The sequence below is a fragment of the Phallusia mammillata genome, chromosome 3, assembly GCF_965637545.1.
Source record: "Phallusia mammillata chromosome 3, kaPhaMamm4.hap1.1, whole genome shotgun sequence".
Classification (NCBI taxonomy): domain Eukaryota; kingdom Metazoa; phylum Chordata; class Ascidiacea; order Phlebobranchia; family Ascidiidae; genus Phallusia; species Phallusia mammillata.
Window position 1 is genome coordinate 22,944,928 of NC_137254.1, and position 23,050 is coordinate 22,967,977.

Below are 23,050 nucleotides of genomic sequence, written 5' to 3' on the forward strand. Positions count from 1 at the left end.
CGACATTGTAACAAATTGCGATCGGTTGGTCGTCACTCGTTGAGGCAGAGAGGGGCCTATACATACTAAAAAAAACGTTGGCAAGGCGTGCCGACGTTATTGATATGGTTGACAGAGTGGACTATTCATGCCCGGCGAAAAGCTGAGAAATGAAAGGACTGATTATGCTCGCTTGGTATCGCATGGTTAATGCTACTTCGTCACTGTCTCCACGAAGCTCGAACAAAAGACTTCAGCAACCTGCTGTAGCAACGCTACATCTGTTTGCATACTTAAGTTACAGGGAAGACGCTGGTGTCACTGTGCTAAAGGTGAGGCTGCGCATAGCACACTGAGTCATCCATAGTGCTAGTGTTGCTACTAGACCGGTTTCATTTTTAAAGGCATTTGCAAAGTGTGTTGGTCTTTATTAGTTAAAGATGTGACTGTTGTACTTCAGGTTATTAAATTTTAAGCTGGGGCATTTTGCATTTTTGTTATGATATGAAAAGCGGCAATGAATTTTTTGTACAGTTATCGGAACAAACTAGTCCATATATACTAAGCATCTGTAAGAACGGGATCAAGTGTAACCTTAAAATATGATGTTGGTTGTGTTTGTGGTTGCTGTGTTGGTCACTGAAGGAATGAGTCAATCATGTTCCCATACCAGTCCCTGTGCATTCACTGGTAAGTGATAAAAACGTATTCTACGAAATAAACATTTCCAAGTGTAAACTAACTAACTAACTAACATTAGCAACAGACATCTAGAATTTAGATTAAATGTTTGAAATATCACTTGCGGTCTACTTGCAGGTGGGGATCCGTTCGTTGCTCCGCCAGAACAAGTGTCGGTGAGCGGAGTACTAAATTACGAATTGACGGTTGATATTGCTGACATTACCATTGAGTGGTTGACAACTAAACGACGAGCATGGAATGGTCAACTTGGAGGACCAGTGTTGAGAATGAGAAAAGGAGATCAAGTGAACATAAATCTGGTACGACTTGCACGAATAATAATTGCAAGGTTATTTTTTAGCCGAGACATGGCTCGAAATTGACTAAGTCGGTGTAGCTGCAGCGCGTTTTGGTATCATTCACCAATTGTGCCCTTTACTTTTTTGCGCTCAATAACGTTGTAACGTTGCGCAGCTATTGTTTTTAGTGCTATTGTGTCGCTATGTTTTCTTTCACCAAGCGAAATAAATCCACTTAACTCAACTCAAGTCACCCAAACCTAGTAAATCTTGAGAGTAAAAATAGCCTATATGAAAGCATTATTTCGATTAACACGTTTTCCCAGATTTTAACCTTCAACAGCAGGCTATACAAAAACCTTGATATTTTTCTGCGACAAAGGTAAACAATGTGCTGTAACATGACTACAATCATTGTTGTACATGCAAACTCTTTAATTGAAAAGGAGCCAACTCTAAAGCGACGGTCTGTTTAACTGTACTGACACACGACAAGTAACAAAATCTTAAAACATTTTATCGCAGGTAAACAATCTTATGTTGCCACACAAATTACTTGATGTCAACGACCAACGCCTTCCCAATAGCACCAACCTTCACACCCATGGCCTTCACATTTCCAGTCAAGTAAGTTTTGATAACTCTATGTAAAGTATTTAGAACTGTACAAAAAAGCAAAAAAACTGTACCGTTAAGACATGTAACTGTCTTTGCAGTAGGTACTTTTAGAAACTAACATTACCACTATAACACAATCAATTTCGATACACATATTTCCATTAAGTTCAATAACTTAGAAAATGATAATTTAATCCCTTGGTTTTTTAATAAATAAAAGCAATAAAAGCTTATTACAACATGTGCCTTCCACTAAGACAAAATTGGAGGTCAAATGGAACAGTCACCTCAAACGCCACAGTGTTATTCGTTACATAAACGCTATAGGACAAAGTACATTCATACAAGTAATACAATACGATGCACCCCCAACAAGATTGGTGCAAATCGCAACAGTTTTTAAAACCAGACTCGATGCCCCTGTAATTACTTTCATGCTATTTATAAAGCTTATGTCGGAAATGGTGCAATTATTTAACCTTAATTAGTTTTTTGGACACAACGCGTTTTGGTTTCGATTACTTATGCATCGCAAAAACTAATTAGCCCCCCAGAAAAGTGTGCAATTACTGCCCGAAGAAATGCAAACCCAGTACAGCGGTATTTTCATATAGATTCATGTTAATTCATTGTTTACTTGATGCATTTAAAGGAAAAACAGTTATTACGGAGTGCTTACTTTATTTTCTTTATCTTTTTGTGTTCACATTCTAAACAAAATTTCACAAAACAAAACAAATAGATAGGGTCAGCTCTTTAAAACAGCCAATTGTGGTTCCAGCTGAACCCTTTTTGTTTCAAGCTTATTTACCCGTATGTTACCTGTCTTATTATTATACTTGGGCGCTGAAACAAATAAAATTTATAGATCGATTGATTGCGTAAAAAGAAATATTTTACATGTAAAATTCAACCAAAAAAAGTATTTATACTTCTGTATAGTCAAAACATTTTACAAATGATTCTACCAGAAACAACTTTCTCGATTGACACGTTTGTATTGCAGGAGCCACAGGACAACGTATTTGTGCATTTAGAGCCAGGAGAAACATACATGTATCGGTACCAAATCGATGCTGAAAATGAACCGGGAACTTTATGGTACCATCCCCATTTGCACGGCTCCACCCTCTTCCAGGTTAGCCCTAGTATTCTGACTTAATGCCGTTGCAATAAATTTTTAAGTCAAACACCGATGTGCCGAGACATAATGTAAAATACTGTTCTTCGGTAGTGTGTTTCTGCTTTTTCAGGCGACGTTATTTAGTTGTAGTGTAAAATCAAGGCGGCATGTGTTACCACTGTTTTTGGTTCTGTTGCAATAACGGACTGCCAGTACCCAAATTAAACTTGTATTTATAAAGATATAAAAAAACGATAAAAGCAGCGCAGATATATACAAGCAGTCGCGACAGACCCACCGCTGAACACCAACTCCAACTGCGAACTTCTCAACCGCGTGGGGCCACGTCTCCTCGGCAATTCGTTACAGCGAAACGACATAGAAATATATTATGACGTCATATGATGATGACAAAATAAAAACATGCATAAATGATTATATTGGATACAGCTGTGAATACACTTGTTAACCGCGTGTTACTTGTTTGACTTTGACAATTTCAAAAAAATAGTCATGAGAAATTTTGCAAAGATTTCACTATTTTCCAATCAACATTTGTCAAAACTGACTGATGTATTCTGACAAAGGTGCATGGTGGAATGGCGGGAATGATTGTGGTTGAAGACCCAGCAGACTCAACAACTCCAGCTCACATACAAGCTGTGTCGTGTCCGAACAACTGCGATAAGGAAGTTCGACTTCTTTTCCAGCCGGTTCTCCAATACAGTCAGCGGGGACCCAGAGCGTTTGCCACAATCCAAGATGATATTCAAGACAATGCCCTATTTCGGTAAGTGCCTGAAATACTTGCTAAACCTAGCATATCGGGTTCGTACATAATGCGTAATATTATTGACATATGCTGTATGTTTGTATACATAGCTACCTAGCGAGACCTGGGAGGTTGTAAAGTATATGTATTACAACAATGATTTCTGTATTTAACACTAATCAAATTTTAAAATTAGCCATAAAAGTTCGGTAGCTATGGTGGGTTTGCATGAAATAGGTCGTTTACGTATATTTTTAAACTTATTAACCCTCAAAAAGTTAAATGGTTCCAAAAGTCTGAAACCAAACAACATAATTCAAACAACTTGCATCACTTGCAGGCACAACAGTGAAATTCTTGACGCCGGAGGAAACTTGGAAGATTGGCTTACAGCTAATGTCAATCATTTCACAACGAACGGTCAATTGTGGCCAGTACTTACCATACCCGCTGGGGAAGTCAGGAGATTTCGGTATTTGTTTGCTTATATTCACGTATTTTTTTAATGCTTTAAAGTTTAAGCACACAAACAAGACTAACATAAACACCATCCTAAAATTAATCCGCACTGCAAGGACCGAAAACAGCTTCCACGGAAAAATCCTTTCATTTTTCTCTATGATGCCTAGGCTATTTTTCTGCTTGTTACAATGTTTTGGTTGTTGCTGCTGTTTTAAGCTGTTTTTTTATTCATGTCCTGAAATTTTCATGTTCCTTTATTTTTTTATTAACATGTCCCTTTATCCTGCTATCTAATAGTTTAAACTTTAAAGCTCACCATGGCTCTGAACTTTTTGGGTTAAACGCAAAATATGAGAAGTAAAAATGCATTTTAGTATGGTGAACGCCGGCGGTGGTGCCTTTCTCGAGTTGCACATAGCAGATAACAGCGACCAACCAACAACTGGTTGTACTGTGAAGCAAATCTCTTTGGATGGTGTTTATTTTGATTCGGCAGTGGAACTTGGTGCCGGCGGGAGAACTTTCCTTGTGCCGTCTGGTAAAGCTGACTGGCTAGTGGTGTGCAACACTCCAGGGACATATCACGTAAGTTTGAATGTTTAAATACTTATATGAGAACTCATATTAAACGAAGTCTTCTCAGTACTGATAGGTGGCACAAAGAGCACAAAAATTCTGCAAAAATGCTTGTTAGGGCAATATAGGTAGGGGTGAGGTTGCACAATAAAATTCTTACTAATGTTCTTAACCCTATCCCTGTCCAAATGCTAATTTAAATTACTGCGATGTTTTACATCAACTATCGGTATTTAGCAATATTGAAAATTTCCACTTATTCGGTGAAAAGAAAGTAAACTTACATAGAGAAAAAAAGTTTAATTTAGGAAAATACACAAACACACGAAAAATAATTTAAAATGCCCCATGTCAATTCAACGTCCTTCAAAAATGAAGACAAGAAATGAGAAATTTTGCCGAAAGGAACCCTGGCGGCCTATAATGCGACCTTCTATAGGTTTCAAGATTTTGTAACATTGTTGAAGCAACCATGAAACATTTTTTTCAGCTGAGGTCAACCCCAGACAATGCTGACGAAATGTCGACTGGAAACATCGAGCACTATAACGCTCGTCTTCTAACACTTACAGTAACAGGTTCAACCACCACGACAACAACTATTGCGGATAATCTGCCAGCGAAAGCCACATTCAACAGAGATTTCTCGACTCTGTCCGATGATGAGGTGTTTGGACGTTTTGTGATAGAAGCCAGCCCTGGAACGCGCCTGAACAGGGAAAGATTTTCTTCCAACACCGACTACAGGTAAATGCTTTGTCGACAAACATATATATTATTTTGTTTTTGTTTGGTAACTACAGTAAATAACCTAATCAAAATATATTCTGTTTGATAAATCTTTCTGTGAAGAACTCAAGTCACAATCTTGTATTTTAGGGACCATTAGTTTCCGTAAAAAGCAAAAATTTCAATGCTTGATTAGAAAAGTGTTTAAAATACAATAAAATTGATCTGTTTCTGATCTTTAAATCAACCATCTGGTAACTGTTCAGCCCCAACACAGACATTGACGCCGCCTCCTGTCGCCTCCGGCATTACAAACAAAACTCGTTGTCGGGTGCTTTGCAGTTAAAAAAAATAAATTGTAAATAACTTTTAAAGATTTAAAATGGAGGCAGAAACGGTCCAGGAACTTTACTTTGTCAACAGCGACTCCCAAGACGGCCATCCAATACATATACACATCAACCATTTTCAGGTACATCGCAGTTAACCGAAACAACTGTTAGCTGCGTTTAAGGCTACCGTTATTGTGGTTAAATAACTACTTTATCCTAAGTGATATAAATTTAGCCCTTTAAAGAGTTAATATTTAGAAATGCTAAATAGAAAATAGTTGAATGAACAATCATTAACGATAATCTCAAACATTTTAAAACTTGATTTTCTACAGATTATTAGCTACAACCCTTACACTGGACCAATCGCTGTGAATAATCGCCAAAGCTATGTGTTCTTTAATCAAGCAGGAGACCGCTGTTTTCGACAACATTCGACGTATGATGGTAGGTCTTTTATTTTTACCTTCAGTTTTACCATGCCTACAAATTATGTTATTTTTAAATTACAGCCTACCACCATTCAAATAATTACATTAAAAAAACATTATGTTTGTAAATGTTAGATTTTTTAGACATATACATTTTGCTTAAAAACAGTAGGCCTATTAGCATATAAATCAACCTGATCTGCTTAATTCAAATTTGTTGCTACATGGTTCTTTAGGTCCTTATCTTCCAAACATGGTTAAACTTTAAATAGAATCTACTCGTAAATCATTTTGTTAATTAAATACATAAGTTTAGGTAGCAATACTCGCAATTAAAACAAAAAGCGGGAATCACCCAGTCCGTTGCTGGGTGGATGAAGACTAATGAGCCTTATTGCAATGGATGAAAGTTCAGAAAAAAACAACACTTAGTCGTTCATCCTAATTACATATGTGCATAAGTTTGGGTAGCTTACAATTACATATGTGCTACTTCAGCCGTAAAAATATGCTAAGCTGTTATATCTAATTTCAGGTTAAATGTTTGGAAAATAAAATGTGTTTGAAAATATATGTAAAAGAGTCTAACATTGCAATTGTTTCAAAAAGAAAATTTCACGGGTAATCTGCCAAACAACGCTCTGCAGTTCTTGGGACACGACACACGTTGGGCGGCAGGTGGAACTGGGACCAGAGGATATGCAACAGCAAAACAGTTTCACGATGTCTTGCTTGTGCCACCACTAGCTAATATAACTGTGAGTTGTTTCGTTTGGTTGTTAATTCAACATCTTGTAAAACAGTAATTTTTTGTCGAATCTAGAATTCCTAGTCAAAATGACAAACGCAACAACGTAAAACTTGTAGTACGCGGCTGCTGTAGTAAAAAAAATAACTTAGTCGAACAAACGTATTATTTTAATCGAAAAACAACGAATTTAAGAGACATATTTTGATGACGTATATAAAGCCTGTAATCCTCCCAAAAACACTCTTAAATTGTCCCCAAATAGTATAAAATGCTCACATTTTAAGCAAAACAAGTATAAATATATTTGGGCTTGTGGGTTTGCGCGCAGACCAGTTGACTACAGCAACAAAGTTAAACGGCAAGAGTAAAATTGATTAGATACCAAACTTCCACACCAGTTTGAAAGAGCCCTGTAGCACCATTTACCATTTACATTATTTGCTTGTATTAACAGGCCAGGTTCCTAACACACACATACACTGGAGAGGTGGTTGTTCACTGTCACTTGCTTAACCATGAAGATTCTGGTATGATGATGACCCTAGAGATAGTGGCTCAAGGTATGATTAGCGAAAGTGAATTCAACCATTATGAAGTTTCTGATTAAAAATAGACACCTGGGCAAGTTTCAGCAAAAACTGGGTTCATAATATGACATTGGAGACACTATGCAGTGATTTCAGTCATGAAAAATACCAACTGTAAGTTATAAGTTTTCCACAGTTATGTCGTCAAGCATTTAAGACCAGTAAGAACAATTTACTTGTGGCAACGTAAACGTGTTAATACACAACACCACAAAGATTGCAGACCAATTTCTATACTTAAAACTCAGTAAGTACTATGCCTACACCTAACCAGGTGGTCATTTTTACAGGGGCCGATCTGACAGCTAACACCACGTCTGGCAACGCTTACCCCGGACAGTGCGCGGAGTGCGACCCATTCCCGTTTAATACTGCCGTTTGCGATGCCGACGGTTCTACCCTGACAACCACGACCACAGTTGCGGGAACATCTACAACAGCAACAACAACAGGCGGATCGGATACCATCAAAACAACAGGTACGACTAATATTGGAAAATAATCTGGTGGTTTATATTCCACCAGAGTGTGTCAGAGAGCTAGATTTGGAAATTAGGCAGACCTGATATAGTCGTGACCCAGAAGTAAAGTATAACATCGGATGTTTTAACAAAGGCTCATAAAATTTCTAATAAAGATTGCCCAAACAATGAGTGAAATATGCGTGTAAAAGGTGCAATCTAAACGAAAGTAAAATCATAAATCAAAATATTTCCATGTAACAGAGAAATGGAGTTTATGAACGCCTAAAGTTACCAATATAGCGTTTTTCCATCACTGCTTACTGCGTGTTTTTTACCAGGCATTTTTGCATGCAATCTTAAAAAGGCGACTTAACTAAACAATGTACTACGTTATTTCTGGAATCAATACCGTTTAAAGTAAAAAAAGTTTACATAATATATTCCATTTTTAGGTGCACTGATGTTTTTTGCCGTTCTGTTGTCGTGGTTTTCGCATAGTCACGTGTGCTAAGTGAAAGAAACAAAGATGACCTGCAGCACTGTGATCTTTTATTGTGTACAGTTTGCTTCAAATAGTTTTTTTTTTTGACATAGTTGTTTTGTTTTGGTTTTGAAAGCGTTGTTTCAGCTTGTTGGTATATATAATACCTGTTCTTGACGCATTTTTCAACGCCGAATACAGGTTTAAGTATTGCAAAGGATTACTCTTAGTACAAATACAGTTGAAGGGTTTTCAAAATCGTAAAAAGTTTTGTGTAAAATGTTTTTAAAAACGGATTAAAAAGCTTTTATCACACATTTTTGTTCAGAAGTAAGAATTTCGAAAATAGGAAAAAAAAGTCAATTTAAGGAGTGTACACATAAAGTAACAAATCAAACAAAAATGGCAAATCGAAAATGATTACGAAATTAACACTGGTTCTGTAAAGTAATGAAGTAGAACAGGCTTACATCTTTTCAACACTTTCTGAATGTAGTCATTAAATAACATTACACCAGTACATTTCTTAAATAAGCCGCACATCAAAGTGATGGTGAATTTGTCGCCAGCAAAGGCAAAGACGCCTGTTTGCATTTTATGGTGCTATAAAAGCGTTGCTTTTGTTTTTGCTCAAAGCATTAAAACTCACATTTAATGTAAATGTGATGCGTTAGAACAGTAAAAACGGCCCTTTGATACAAAGGAGTTTCTCTTTTGACACCCCACAAACAACCCCTAGCGGCCATTCTTGGGCCGCCCTTGGTGGCAAATCCGAAGTTACTAATCCAGCCAATGCGGACGTTCGTAACCGAAACGGTCAAAGTCAGTTTCATATTTGTAATAAAGTTGTAATGCAAGATTTTTTGGTACAGACTTAAACATCTTTTCCACCACGTCCAACTGCGTTCGGCTGTTTCTGTTTGGAAAGAACACTTTTCGATCTTTCACAGTTATGTTCAGTTTCTCTTCCAAGTAGCTGATATCGGACACCAACGATTCAAACTTGACCACGACGTCGTACTGAAATGTGCAAGGATGACAGCTCAATTCAAAGTCTATCCAATGCGAATCGGTCGGGTAGGGACTTTTAACTAGAAAATTGACAAAGTCCTCAAAGGTAGCTGCACCTCCGTTTTCATGGTTTCGTTCAGCTGGGTTATGTCGCATTTCTCTGTATTTCTTACTGATTCGATGCGACATTGGCTTATAGAAGTTTGGAGTAGAACCTGGACCGTTCAGAGCCATTTTGTCGTTGTATGCCGAAACAATTCGTGCGAACGGATGCCGGACTGTGATAATCTATTTAGACAAAACAGCATAGCGGTAAAACAAAGTGTTCTGGATTCTTGTGACACATATACCGATGTTTAAAGCTATCTACTACATATTAAACACAAATGCTTTTGCCACCATCAGTAATACGATACGGCTTTATCAGTGGTTATCAAAAGATACGCGTTTTCAAAGGTACTGATTGTTTTTTAGAACTAGCCTATGTGCCTTAAATTAAACTAGCAACAATTTAAAATCTTTTGTAGTCGAAAGTTTAAAGGCGATTCTTTGGTCATTCATCCTTAGAGGGTCAATATGTTAACGAATGGCGAAACTAGAATCCTTTTAAAACACTGAACACGGACCTATTCTTGAGTATAATGAGGAATACAACCCCAATAGACGTAAAAATCAAATTGTTTTATTGTTCAGAATTTTGTGCAAATGCCAACCTGATGATCTACCGATACGTTACTTTATACCTCGCATAAACGATTAGAAAAGACATGCCTTTTGTTGCGTCTGTTTGGGCCGTTATATTCCTCATTGAGTGTTTGTTTGTGGTACAATGTTCCCAGCTATGCCTCCACTGAATATTTTTTCCAATAGTTTGGTTGTTACACACATCGTCGTTATTCAATGTGTAAGAACCATGGACAAAGTTGACTCAAACACAATAATAATATGTTACTATACAATAATGGTGGTATTGTAGCGACCTTCATTGCTTTTTGCCAGTTGTTAAACGATGAGCTGGTAAAAGAAGAAATTCTAAGATTCTGGTTGCCAAGGTTCATAACTTCCTGCCCCACTATCCTGTTTGCAAAGTAATCCTCGGGTTTAAAGTATTTCTCCATCACCATGAGAGCTTGCAGCCAACTGGAGCTTCCGCATTTTTGAATGTCGCAAACAGCAAACTTTGAAAAGACGAAAAATGTGCTTTAAAGTCATGTAAACCAATACAAAAAGGTAGGTATGGCAATAATTGCTGAGCAATTGCAATAGTAAAAGCCTATGCTTCGTTGCGTCAACTTTTGAAAATTAGCAGGCCTGTCTGGGAGTTCCTGTGTTAGTAGATTTTCCATACAAACACTAACTTTTGCAAAATAACATACAAAATAATCCAGAAGAGCGGAAGAAATCAGCATCATTAAAATCTTTCATTTTCGAAAGAGAAAAAATATAATTTCGCCTATGTGGATGGCATCGTCAGTTTCCGTCTTGTTAACTTGTACAAAGTAAGTGATGTTTTAAAACTAAGGTTTGAACAAACAACGCATTGTGCTTTTGCGATACATCGTCGTTGCGGAAAAGCAAGATTACAACTCTACAGTCGTTTATGTTTTTGTGCAAACGTTTTTGGATACCAAACAAACCTTATGCTCAGTATAACACGAGTAGTTTGACACATTGAAACAGACCTTTACTCCTACCTTATATGTTTTCGAGTACAGTGCATTGCTGTTCACTGCCATTTTATTGAGTCGAGTTTTGCTTCGTAGACAAGATCTTCTTAATGCAGCAATCCGTTCTTTATGGAGAATATCCATGACATAAATAAACTTGGTTCTCTCTCTACGCCTACGTTGCATGTTTGTGGGTGTCGTTTCCGTAACAGCGTTGGTACTAACTTTCGTGAATGTGACAACTCGAGGCTTTGGTATCAGCGTCAAACAACAAATATAAAACAGGTTATTAATAAAGGACGTAAAACTGTGTTTCACTAAACTTCGTAAACTGTTATGTCTAATTGTGGTCAGAAACATATTTGGTGAAGCATGGCTTTTCAGTATACTTTCAACAAACTGGAGTGTTGTAAAGGTCTACAAAACGACGTTGACAAAGATATTTTGAGCGGTTAAAGGACTTTTGTATCGGCTCCAATTTAGGATACGTGTACTGTCATACAGCAAGGTTACTTGTGTGAGCAAACGCCCCAACACAGCAACAAAACGTTCGAAAGTTGTCAACACAAGCTCAAAGTAGACACAGGATGATTTAAACCAAAATTGACAATCATGAAGGCCTTACAAATTCAAACCAGTTTCTAAACTGTGCCGAAGGCAATTTACCATCCGTGTATGGTTACGTGGTTATGATTAATGCACAACCAGTTTTTCTTAAGTCCATCAAACTATATTTTGCGGTTTACGCAATTTTGGTCTCACCTGTATATTTGTTTTGCGTTCCAAACACACGTTGTACACAAAGAAGCACAACATAACACCTATAGCAATTCCGAGACACATTTGTCGGGATTTATTCAAAGCAGACATGACATTGCCGTCTAATTACCTCCTAATTGTATAAATGCACTTCAAATAATCAAAACCAAGGTAAATTGGGAAATTGTTTGTCCACTTAAAGGTTGTGACAATTCAATATTTCAAACGTTCAAGCCTCTAGCATATTTTGTTACTTTGTTAATGCAATGCTTAAAATAAACGACTTAAAAAACCTCAACTATATTACAAGCTTGAAAAAAAAACTGTCCAAAACTAAACTTGAATGTAATCGCCCAAACCTATACTCCATACTTTTGATGTTACGAATACCTCCCATTTTTCTACGAACATCGGTACAATCTTTCGCTTACATACCCTTTTCAAGCGAACTGCCTTGTTTACACAAATAAACAACAAAAACATCCAAAGTGGCAAAAAAATAGGGTAAATACTCAACCGTTAACCTTGCAAGCTTCGGTTTTACTACAGCTTGTATTCAAATGCAACTATTTTCAAGCAATACGAGAGAACAAGTCGCCCCGGGACAAATTACATCCGACCACGTAGTAAGGTCATCTAATTATGTTGTGAAAAGGAGGCAATAACTGGCTCCCGTACAACAACGCCCATCAAAGATTGTGAAACATTCAACCTTTGTTCCAAGATAGTACCACTTCTTTATGCTTCGGTAGATTACTTGTCCTATTGCTTCAAAGGTTATCCCAGCTTCAGTGTTCTTAGAAACACAAACACTTTAAAAGCTCAAACTATTAGTGCTGTTATACAGGTGCTGTAAAACATCTAATGATTTGTGAGTCAGAATAAAACTAACCGCGCTTGATTTGCCTCACGATTGGTTATGAATGCAATCTACCTCCCACCGCTTTATATGTAAACCGTAAAACATTATTCAATAAATTCCAGAAAATTTGAACTTGGTATTTAGCCTACTTTTTGCTTGGAGTTCAGATCAATTCCAATATTAATATCGCAGACGTTGGCAGGAAATTGTGAAAGGTTGAATTTGTTATAATGCCAACAACAAAGCGAGTATTTGTAGGACGTATGTTTCTCAACCATTTCTTATCCACGATAAAGTCATGCGTTTTTTAAAGCAAGCATCTAATTCAGAAACACTAGCAAAACCCATTATAAACGAGAAATAATAATGAACACAGACACTATTTTATTAAATTGTACAATCCGACTTTATTTGAAGTTTTTAATTTGTAAACAATATGGATATGAATATGCTGTGAGGTTACATTGCAAAAATACTAAACTTAAACACCGTAGGGAAAGCAAAACTAGGAAATTTTCAAAGCGTTTAGCGGTTTGGAAGTTCGCTGTAGTGCATAGAAATCAGACATATTGCGTATTGTTGCGAAACAAAGACGATTTGTTGGTTGAAGATCCATGACAAAGAATGGGTGAAAACAGTCAATTTCTAAACGCTTTGTGTTCCTCTTTGTGGGACCTCCTAAACGACAAAGGCCCTTGTGCATTGTGAACAACATATTGTTCGAATTTACAGTGCCTTCAAATGAGCTGCTCAAACACAACTCCGAGCAGAAAATGGTCTTAAAGGGCAGCTGTAGCCTACAGTTGGCAGTTACTTGAATTACGAGCGCCGAATGCTTTTTCAGATCAGGAGTTACAATGGCAGGTAGGCTCTAGCAACCATTAAACTGGTACCTTAGGCTTTTTTGTACAAGGCCATAAACCATAGCTGAATAAGGGATACTACAAAAGACGACCGACGCGGAGAATTCAACATAAAACACGACGGCTGTAAAGCAAGCCTTTCACCAATCCGGCATAGACATATTCGTTCCTTTCAGCCCGGGTGGACAAGTGCTTCTATGGCTCTTTGTGAACAATTCAGTGAATAGCTATAAAAAGCGCCCTGTATAAGACAAAACGCTATTATATGGCCATTTCATTCCAGTCGCGCAGTTGTTCAGCCAAACTGCTCACTCCACAGTTCTGACAACGCAGGATTTAAAAACGGGGAACATCTAGTCTACACAATGTGTGGATTTACCTGCAAAAGCGGACTTATTCAACTGGTAGAGGCAAAATTAAGGTAAGAAAACGTGTATGCAATTATGCTTAACTACGACGCGTAGTGACAGTTGTTTGTTGCTTGTTTATTATATGGGTTACAAACTTACGAGTTGTGATAGTGTAAAAGTGTGACAGAAAGAACGAAAGCGGGTCAACATTCTATTTCAAAAGTTAGAAGTTTCCACTGTAGCAAGTGCGTGTTATCCGCAAACACTAGACAGTAACCATTGGAAAGGTTTTTTTGTGAGTGTGACCCAGCGTTGACATTGGTTTAATGTACACTATACATTAACATTGCTTCAAAGATTTTGAAGCATGTACCTTTATGTTTGATCAGCAATCAGCGTGTGCATTTATAATATCAAAAACTGTGACATTTTTCGTCAAAAAGCCATTACATTTTAATGCCGAAAATAGCAATAGGGCCTGGATAATATCGCAAGAGTAAACGATAAAAGCTTTCTTATAACTTTACGACGTCTTAAACGTGTTTCTGTCGGGTAAACAGACTTCGAGCGACGAACAGTATCAAACCAGACTCTCTATCGCACACTTGTGAAAACAATATCAAAAAATAAACTGTCGCTTGGTGTCGCTAACGATTTACACGAAGTTTAATTGGTCGTGGGAATTGTCACGTAACATGGTGTGAAGGTACAATTCTTGCGGTCAACTTGAGACAACTGGATTCCTAGTACTCATAAACTAAATTGCAACCTATAACACGTTGCAAAGCCAAATAAAGACTTCACAGCTCTGTTTTATTTCCTATAATGTTGCTGAAACAACAAGGCATTATAGTAAGATACAGTACGCTTGGTATATGCTTAACGGGAATTTAAATGATGCTTGCTTGTAACTAAATCACAATGAAAAGGCTTCTAACTGCCTTATTGTACCTTCGTCACATTGTAATATTTAGTAATTTTGACAAACAGTGATTTTTTGTAACCTGTAACCAACAATAAAATTGCTCTTGGAATGGCATAAAATCTTGTTAAAGCCTTGGTGACGTTTTATTTAAGTGGTTTGTACAATGTCGTTAAGGTTGCTCATGTAGAATGAAACATGAGGCCAAGATGGGACAAACCTGCGATCATTAGGCGCCAATACCATTTGACTAACATTGCACTGGGCCGCCACAAATATTTTTAAAACATGGTTAACAACGTGGCATAAATCCTCGACCAATACAGGAGCTGATGTTGTGTTGCCAATTACATAAGGTGCAACTACAACTAACAAGCTAGCGAATTTTACGCTTGGCTTACAGACAACAGAGCCAAACAAAAGACAAGTATTGGCCGGGGCGTTCGGGGAGACCAGCGCATAACGACGATTCTATTTTGCTTCCAATTAATATCCATGTTCGATAGGGTCCCGCAGGTGCGGTGTCCCAATTAGTTGCCTTTGATGTCAGGTGAAACAACTTTCTCGTAGCATCGGGATTCGAGAAGCACATTTTTGTAACTCTTTGGGTGATGGGTAGTCTTATATCATGTACTTACAAATTCGGATGTTAAGGAAATACACACAGGGTGAATCATTTTGGCTTTAAACATCAAAATTTTAAACCGTCGACATACTATATGTATAGATTTCGTTACACTTGGTCTCTACAGAAGAAAAGTATTTTCGTGTAATCAAGCTTATTAATTGCATTAGCTTTGCCTTGAATTGATAAATACTCAGCAGTTTTAAACATATTCAAAAATACATTTCTGTTTTGGAACGTTTTAATTTTAGGACTTGGTGTTGCAATGTTCTAATAAAAAAATCAGCAGCACCGTAAACCCTTACCAAATAAATAAATAAATGACAACACTTATGATCGCAAAAAAAATGTAGAAACCATTAGAACGTGTTCTACGCCTTATAGTCGTATAAGCAACTCAAAAACGCTGTCCAAAATCACACGTCCAAGGCGCTTTATATAAAAGTTTGCTATGATTTTAACCACGAAAGAAAACAACGAAGGCGATGGGTCTTGACAGGCAAGCCACGAAGCGGGACCTTTGCGGTCAGGGAGGCGGGGGGGTCCGGTGCCATAAGATAGGCGGCGCCAGGCTTATTGGAACCGTGCTGGTTTGTCCGTGCGAAAGCGTCCTTAAATCGAATGCTCGGAAACTTTTTTCATCCGATTTTACCCCCATGAAGTTGGGATTTACTCTGTTAGGATTTTGCTGATGAATATGTTTTGAACGTGTTCGCATAAGAGCACTTTTGACGGAATGGTTTTTGCTGGAAACAAGTGGCAAAAAAACTTTTTAATTTGTTTTAATTGTCATTAAAATAGACAATCTACCACAAAGTAAACAACGTTGTTAAACAGTTTGAACAATGGCCTTGCCTTTGTGATGTATGGCATTTACAACCTTTTCAGTACTTTTGGAAATCGATTTGGTTGAAAATTATACACAAACGCGCGCGCTACATATTACAGCCATCGCATTCCGCACAGATTTGGGCTAAGGCAACATTGGAATAATCGGAGCATCCCTGTACCGCGCCGGGAAAAAATTAAGCTATCTACGATGACAGGTTTAAAATAACTGCGCGTCAAAGTTTCAACAGTCGCTGCCGGCCGTCGTTTGTCTCCAGCTCGGGGTTCGGAAAATCCAAAATCCCTTGCGCCGTCCCATCCAATCCAAACACCTTCGACTCTGTTTGTGCTGCGGGCTCTTTTATCGCCAACCGGATAAATATTATCATTACTCGCGGCAGTTATTAGCCCCCGCGCCCGCGGCCAGCCCACGCTAAGTGTTGCCATAGCGACGGCAGGTACAGGCTACTGTTCGTACGCCACCTTGTGGTAAGCAGCCAACGTGACGGTTGATTCCCCTGCTAAGGTGAAAGGCAACAACAAGGTTTTGAAATTTTTAAATGTACCGGCTTATGAACAAATTTTGATGATTTTTCATTATTTTTGTCCATACAATAAATCGGAGTGTTTGTGTTACAAAAAACGTGTATAAATGGGTCTTGAGGCTGTGCTAGTCAAAAAATGTGGTCCAACAAATGATTTGATATAATAGAAAATGCACAAAAAATCGTAAACTTAAAGCAAATGCTCAAAAATCTTTGAAGTATTTGCATTCTTTGCTTGTCGTTGGCAAACAGGCCAAGCATGTGATCAAAATAGAATTCAAAGAAAACAGGGGAATGTAAGGCCCCAGGCCGACACACACACCTGTTCTTACACACCCAACAAAATGTCAGACAAGACAGATCCCTGCAAATCAGCTTCATCGTGCACACTTTCCTTGCGTCGTCACGATTCCGGTGACGTCATATGAGCTAACTTTGTTACGACACGGCCGGTTGCGCCCGAGTGGGGCCCGGGCCCTAGAACGGAAATGGGGTCAACGGGCCGCAACGCGTCCCATCGAGATTGACAAGTGGCGACGCGCCCAACTGACATGGGGAAGTTGCTTTATGGGCAATGGATATTAAGAACTGGCCAACATAGGTTGCTTCAAGTGCGCCAACGCCGTTAACCAGTCACCTTATAAGAAATTCATTTGTCTCCTCGACTCTCAATACCTTAGCGTAACAAGGGTGCAGAACATAATAAAAGGAAATTTCGCACATGTTGAGTTCTTTCCGTTTCCGTATAAAATTGTCGGCTTAGATCCACGACGTCGCAATTAGGTATTTATAAAGGATTTCCTTCCCGTTGCGCGAGCCACGCGAACAATTAATCTCTTTGTGGCAGCGCATCGCTTTTGCTCCACTTCCATACGAAACCATGAATGATTTATTTGTCACCGCCAACTATAGACAAGGTCTTACAACATGACTGGAAACAATGTGGCCAAGTAACAAAGTAAAATCGCTTTTCAGGGACTCCGGGCCGCTCATTGATATTATGAATACGAAGAGAATCCATTATGGCCCGACTGCCCTGCCCTTTATGCACTGTGTTATAGACACGCACTCCTCCTTGTACTGGTCCTTTATCAACGATAAACAAAAAATGACAATAATACGTAATTGTCCGCAATTGAACAAATGTGAGTTTTTGTCACTGCGCCCTTACAACTACTCACACTGGCAGTTGTGTTTTGCCAGTTCTATCCTCCATGAGCCACTAGAAAGGTCGAAAGCAGAAATGAACAGAAGTTTGGCAGAAATGTTTTTAAGAAATGATAAAAAAGCAAATTGTTGCAAAAGTAAATAGGTTAACTTCGGAGATAGCTGTTATATTTCACTTTAAAAATCATTGAAAAGGCAATTTGTTTGGGCAAAAAACAATTTTAATATGTACGTTTTATTAGGGTTGAGTTTTAGTGTTGCCGTGTGGTTAGTAGAGCTGTAAAAAATTGCAGTTGTAATCGATTTTGCCGACATAAAACTTCAGGTCACGATTTCTTATGTTGTGTTATATTTTCGCGGTTTTAAGCCAATTTAGGTTTCGGCAGGTTTCCATACCGCTGCATATTGCCAATCGCGCTGTGTGTTTATGTACCTAATGCGTTTGTACAGTAGCGCGTCGGCCAGGTGCTGGTGCAGACTTGCCCGGTCATGTTGCGTGGCAACGGCTGAACTTCAGACCGTTTAAAGGTTAAAGCAACTGCGAGCCTACAAGCGGAAATTGAAAGGGGCCTTGTGCTTCCTATAACCTATTCTAAGGAAACTAAAGCAAAATATACATAAGGGAACCGTACCCCGCCCTGGCGAGAGTAACCGCTGCTGGACGGGCATGTGCGTTTCTCGCCATTCGGGGGTGTTTGTTTTCGTAAGGGGCATGCGCTGGCAGTATACTCGGACGCTGGTTGGTCGAGGAGCGCGTGGGGTCGTAGCGCGGTTGTCAGGCTTCACTTAAAACGTAAACATGCGAAAGGGACAAACAAAATCTTGGCCCGAAGCGCAGAGCCGCAATATTGTTTTTGCGTCCGGTGGTTGAGCAAACAGAGCTCAGCATGATATTGATATAATGCCAGGGTGAATCTAATATATGGCGCACTGCACGGCTGATTGTTTATTGGCGGCGGCAAAAATCCATTTCACAAAACAGACCATATTTTATAAAGTATCTTTAGTAACATAGACAGATTTTGTACAACACGATTTTAGATAACAGAAAAGGCTATGGAAATGCGCAAAACCCTTGGGCAATTATTCTCCTTGCAAGAACACTCTTGTGCATTGTGTTTTACATTTACAGTTCAGTTATAGTTACGGTGATTTGTTTCACTAAATTTCACTACACTCGGTCCACTACTGGTGATGTCACCAATCCAGTGATTTGGGCAACGCGTTTAAACGCAACGGAATCGTAATTCAAGCCAACAAGTTGGGTAACGGTCTTTAATCAGCAACATGCTAATGGATCGAAGAGACACTTTCCCACACGGTAGGGAAGAGTCCAACACGACAGAAACCACAAAAAACCTAGGGAAAGCAACAGAACTAAAGGCCCCGGCGTCGCCCTTTCTATTACAAGCGGTGTCAGTTTTCTGGCAAACATGAAAAGGGATCGCCTTGTTCCTGCGCCTCTGCTACACATCTGCCAGAGCCAAAAAGGTGAGGTAGACGCATAGGCTCGTTGGAATCCGACACAATTAACCACGACACCGACAAAGCGACATAATAGGGGTGCCAGCACCTCGGTCTAGTCATACGCACCAGTCACATAATGAAGGATCACAAAACAAGCGAAAGCCAATCCTGAAGCTTGAATACATTCGAGAAACCGGATGCGTTTGGGTTGCCTTGCGCTCTCATTTGTGGAACATCGTGATTTGGAAACGCGCGTAACGAAAAATTTTCACTTTATTTTGTTTGCGCAACCGGACACCGGCGTGTGATTGATATTGCATGAAAACAAAGCGACACAACATTCGCGTTTGTTGCAACTAAACACGCCTGTGTCGCGAAATCAGATATGTTCGCTTGCCGGGAACGGAGTTTGCCAACAAAAAAGTTCGGACGTCCTCCGGGGCTGCTGTTGGCAATTTCCCGCCCGGAATCTGGAATGTTTTTGGATGCGACAAGAATGGTTTAAGGGTCGCTCTTTGGTTTACCCTTAAAGTCATCTCCTTTGGCTCATTGTTTTTTGTGTCGGTTGGAGTGTTGGCAAAAAATTTCCGACAAAGGTGTTTGCGTTTCACAAGTAACTTCTGCATTTACCCTACCGAGTCTTACAAATCGTCTATGAAACGGTAATGGACTTTCTGAGATCGTAAATTAAACCTCAAAAAATGCAAAACAATTTCAGGACCGCATATCCAACCGATTTCTTACAAATATCACGTCTTGCGTTGCCAACATGCCGATCTGATCCGTTCTTAACATACAGCACACCTTGAATGAATTCGCTTCGAAAAACCACGCGGGGGCTTTATTTGCGACAAACCAGTGCAGAATAATGTGATTGCTCACGTGGCTTGATACCTTCGTAGGACGTGCGAGCTAGCTCTGTCCACCAGCCGTAATCCTTATCCTTGTACCAAACACCTGGTCACGTATGTGAATGTAGGTAAACCTGCGATCGCTATACCGTAGTGAGGATTGGCATTAAACAGTCGAAAGTAGAGTGGGAACGGTGACGGGCTCCCAAATGCGTTCAGGTAGCGGTTAAAGGCACCATGACTCCATTCAGTGCGCTCGAAATCGCGTGAGAACAATTAAAACATAACATCACGTCGTGGCTCTGTGTGAGGAAAAGTGTTCGGAGCGCGGTAATCACGTTGTCCCGGGTTTGGTCACGGTGTTTGACTCGCCTGCGAAATAGGACCAAAAACCTGGCGAGTTGTCACCAAGCGACAAAACATTAGCAATAATCGATAAAAATTGATCAATATATTTACGGGGTCCCTCTTTAACTTGGTAACACAGGATGTAAACTAATTTGGAATTTAACATAACGTTTGAGACCACCCCTTTAGCGTCCGTGTTTTGCAAGAATAGAAAACAGCAACAAATACTTTTTTCTAAAACGTCGTCATTTGGAATTTGTTTCATTGCTTTTACATTGACGATGTTGCATATTGAGACATGTTTTGTGTTTGGCAAAATGCGAAAATACAAACAACTGGCGCAAATAGCTGATAGTAATTAATTAAAGCGATAATAGCTGACCCAATATTTTTTGCATCCAAATCAAAACTGGCGTAATTTAAAAAAACAAAACAAACTTTCCATGTCAATGTTTCGATAAAATGTTGCTTCCGCATTGTCAAAATTTTTACCAACACAAGTTTCGAATTCAAAGACGTTCACCAATCACTTCTTGTGTTTCACAGACTTGACAATCGACAGCTTAGTGGACTATATTGCGACCCAAGCTGATTTTAATTGTCGACCGGCAATTGTCCAACTTTGATTTTTGCTCATGCGCACCTGATTCTGGGCAAGTTATCATGAAATTCGAGATGCGGCGAAATCGGAGAATTTCCTCAATCGAACCTAACTACAAGGGGATAATCGCTGGAAAGCGGTAAGTCGGTTAAATGCTTGGATGTGGTTTAAAGTTAAAGTTTCTTTTATTGATAAGTTCATTTCCCGTCGACTAACTGGACAACAAACTGGCAAGGTGATTAGGAATGCACTTTTTGATTAGAATTTAAATTTAAGCCACAATCGACTGAGAACAGATATGACTGTTCAGGTTTAAACAATTGTTACGTTTATTGGTTTGATTAAGGGTAGTTGTAAAGTTTCGAACAAAGCCTTTAAAAGGCGTGTAGTAATTTGCTGCAACAAATGTTTGGAAAAATTGTCCTCTTCCTAATGCACTCAACTTGATATTGCGATATCTTGTGCGAAATGTAAGCAAAAAAAATCTTCATTTAAACAACCAATTTGTATTACTTTACACCCTGCACTACATATTGAGACACTTCTGTTCTAAAATAAATAATTGTAAATCAAATACCAACACGGAAAGGGCTTTCCAAAAGTGATATCATATCATGGGTTTTTTTGCTAAGACATGTCTGAATGCAAAAAGGGCAGATACAAATGCGGTTTCCTCAAACAAAGTGTGCCACAATCGTTGGTCATTCACTTGTTAGGCAGCGCGCAAAACTACAAAGTGATGAGTCGTATGTTGCTTATTCAACTGCACGCAAGCAAGATGTTAATCCCCAATGAAAGGCGTCCATTGCTTTTGTTGATGCCGCGATGCTAACTAAGCACCCACTACAACGTCTTAGTTAATCCAAAACTACATAAACTTCCGCCAATGGGTGGTCTGTTTCACACAATCAGTTGAATTAAAATCTTATTCGAGGTACGGAGATAGTTAAAGTAAAATGATTCTGTTGGGTTTCTAAAATTAGGGTGTTGTATTGAGATTGTAAATTGGTGAGATATTTTAATGTTTGTTTTGATAAACAGCATTGAATTGGGAATTAATATGATCAAACTGAACTTTCAATGCCCCGCGTGGAGATTTACTTGCAATGTTGCAATTCCATTAATGGACGTGGTTGTATTTAGTGTCGTGGAGGCTGGGTACTGCATAATTCACGCCTTGAGGTTAAACTCAATGTGGGGTGGGTTTTCATATGTTTAATAACATATTGTAACAAATTCGTTGGTTTATAGTGCGCGAGCCAGCAACACTTTTAGTTGCTTGGAAAGCGCGTTCGAATAAGCAATTGTAAAAAAGTCACTTTAGATTGATATGACGCGCGGTGGCTGTACGTCACATTTGTCGGGCAAAGGCAAGTTTCCCACGATTCCCAAAGATTCTAACTGAAGACAATGGACGTCAATAAGTCCCGGCGCGTCGCGGCGTGATTTGTCGAGCACGGGGAGATGCGTTGGCCGACGTTTGCCGGTGGCGGAAAAGTCAAGAAGCAAAACTAGGCCCTGCTTTGACCCTAATTTCGCTGGAAGCGCTCTCTGGAAAGCAACGGTTGTAAAAACGTCGAGCGAACAGCGGGATGCCGAGCGATCGTCCTGCGAAACTCTATCGAAGTTTTTAACTTTCAGACAAACGGTACCGAAAAACCAACACATTGTTTTAATGTGCCATGAAAGGAGTAACTTCCAAATGCTACCTTTCTATAACATTATATTTATGTTTAGCTAAATTTATTTTGAAGAAAGAGCATTATGTTTTCCATCAATTGCGCTTTTTTAAAAAAAACTTTGAAGTTTGCGCGTTTTGGCCAGCAGGTTTTAATGTCTTTTTAAGCTTTGAAACAGAATTGCTTAGAAGTTCACACACAAAAATCCCCTTTGCAA

The 23,050-nt window shown here is 39.0% G+C and overlaps 2 protein-coding genes across 2 annotated transcripts; one reads left to right on the forward strand and one right to left on the reverse strand.

Annotated features, from left to right (window-relative positions):
* Positions 1-575: 575 nt before the first annotated feature.
* On the forward strand, positions 576-8,318 carry LOC145218815 (laccase-like). The gene is made up of 14 exons (XM_080086221.1): positions 576-669; positions 799-983; positions 1,488-1,589; positions 2,587-2,718; positions 3,291-3,493; positions 3,816-3,947; positions 4,312-4,522; positions 5,004-5,260; positions 5,618-5,714; positions 5,910-6,021; positions 6,615-6,763; positions 7,211-7,316; positions 7,634-7,822; positions 8,260-8,318. Exons 1-14 carry the CDS (start codon positions 582-584, stop codon positions 8,316-8,318), a joined length of 2,022 nt encoding a protein of 673 aa, XP_079942347.1. The 5' UTR covers positions 576-581.
* Positions 8,319-8,334: 16 nt separating this feature from the next.
* Positions 8,335-12,209, reverse strand: LOC145218816 (carbohydrate sulfotransferase 10-like). The gene is made up of 4 exons (XM_080086222.1): positions 11,729-12,209; positions 10,994-11,215; positions 10,280-10,477; positions 8,335-9,587 (listed from the first exon to the last, which is right to left on the reverse strand). The coding sequence occupies exons 1-4, from the start codon at positions 11,834-11,836 to the stop codon at positions 9,069-9,071; spliced, it is 1,047 nt and encodes a 348-aa protein (XP_079942348.1). The 5' UTR covers positions 11,837-12,209; the 3' UTR covers positions 8,335-9,068.
* Between the last annotated feature and the right edge of the window lie 10,841 nt (positions 12,210-23,050).

What these genes read in the sequence shown, in the direction of transcription:
- LOC145218815 (XM_080086221.1), top strand. Translation starts at nt 582, where the DNA reads ATGATGTTGGTTGTGTTTGTGGTTGCTGTGTTGGTCACTGAAGGAATG. An exon ending in ATCAAGTGAACATAAATCTG is followed by an intron (nt 984 to 1,487) that starts GTACGACTTGCA and finishes ATTTTATCGCAG; the next exon opens with GTAAACAATCTTATGTTGCC. An exon ending in ACGGCTCCACCCTCTTCCAG is followed by an intron (nt 2,719 to 3,290) that starts GTTAGCCCTAGT and finishes ATTCTGACAAAG; the next exon opens with GTGCATGGTGGAATGGCGGG.
- LOC145218816 (XM_080086222.1), bottom strand. Translation starts at nt 11,836, where the DNA reads ATGTCTGCTTTGAATAAATCCCGACAAATGTGTCTCGGAATTGCTATA. An exon ending in TGTACTCGAAAACATATAAG is followed by an intron (nt 10,478 to 10,993) that starts GTAGGAGTAAAG and finishes GTCTTTTCAAAG; the next exon opens with TTTGCTGTTTGCGACATTCA. An exon ending in ACTGGCAAAAAGCAATGAAG is followed by an intron (nt 9,588 to 10,279) that starts GTCGCTACAATA and finishes TTGTCTAAATAG; the next exon opens with ATTATCACAGTCCGGCATCC.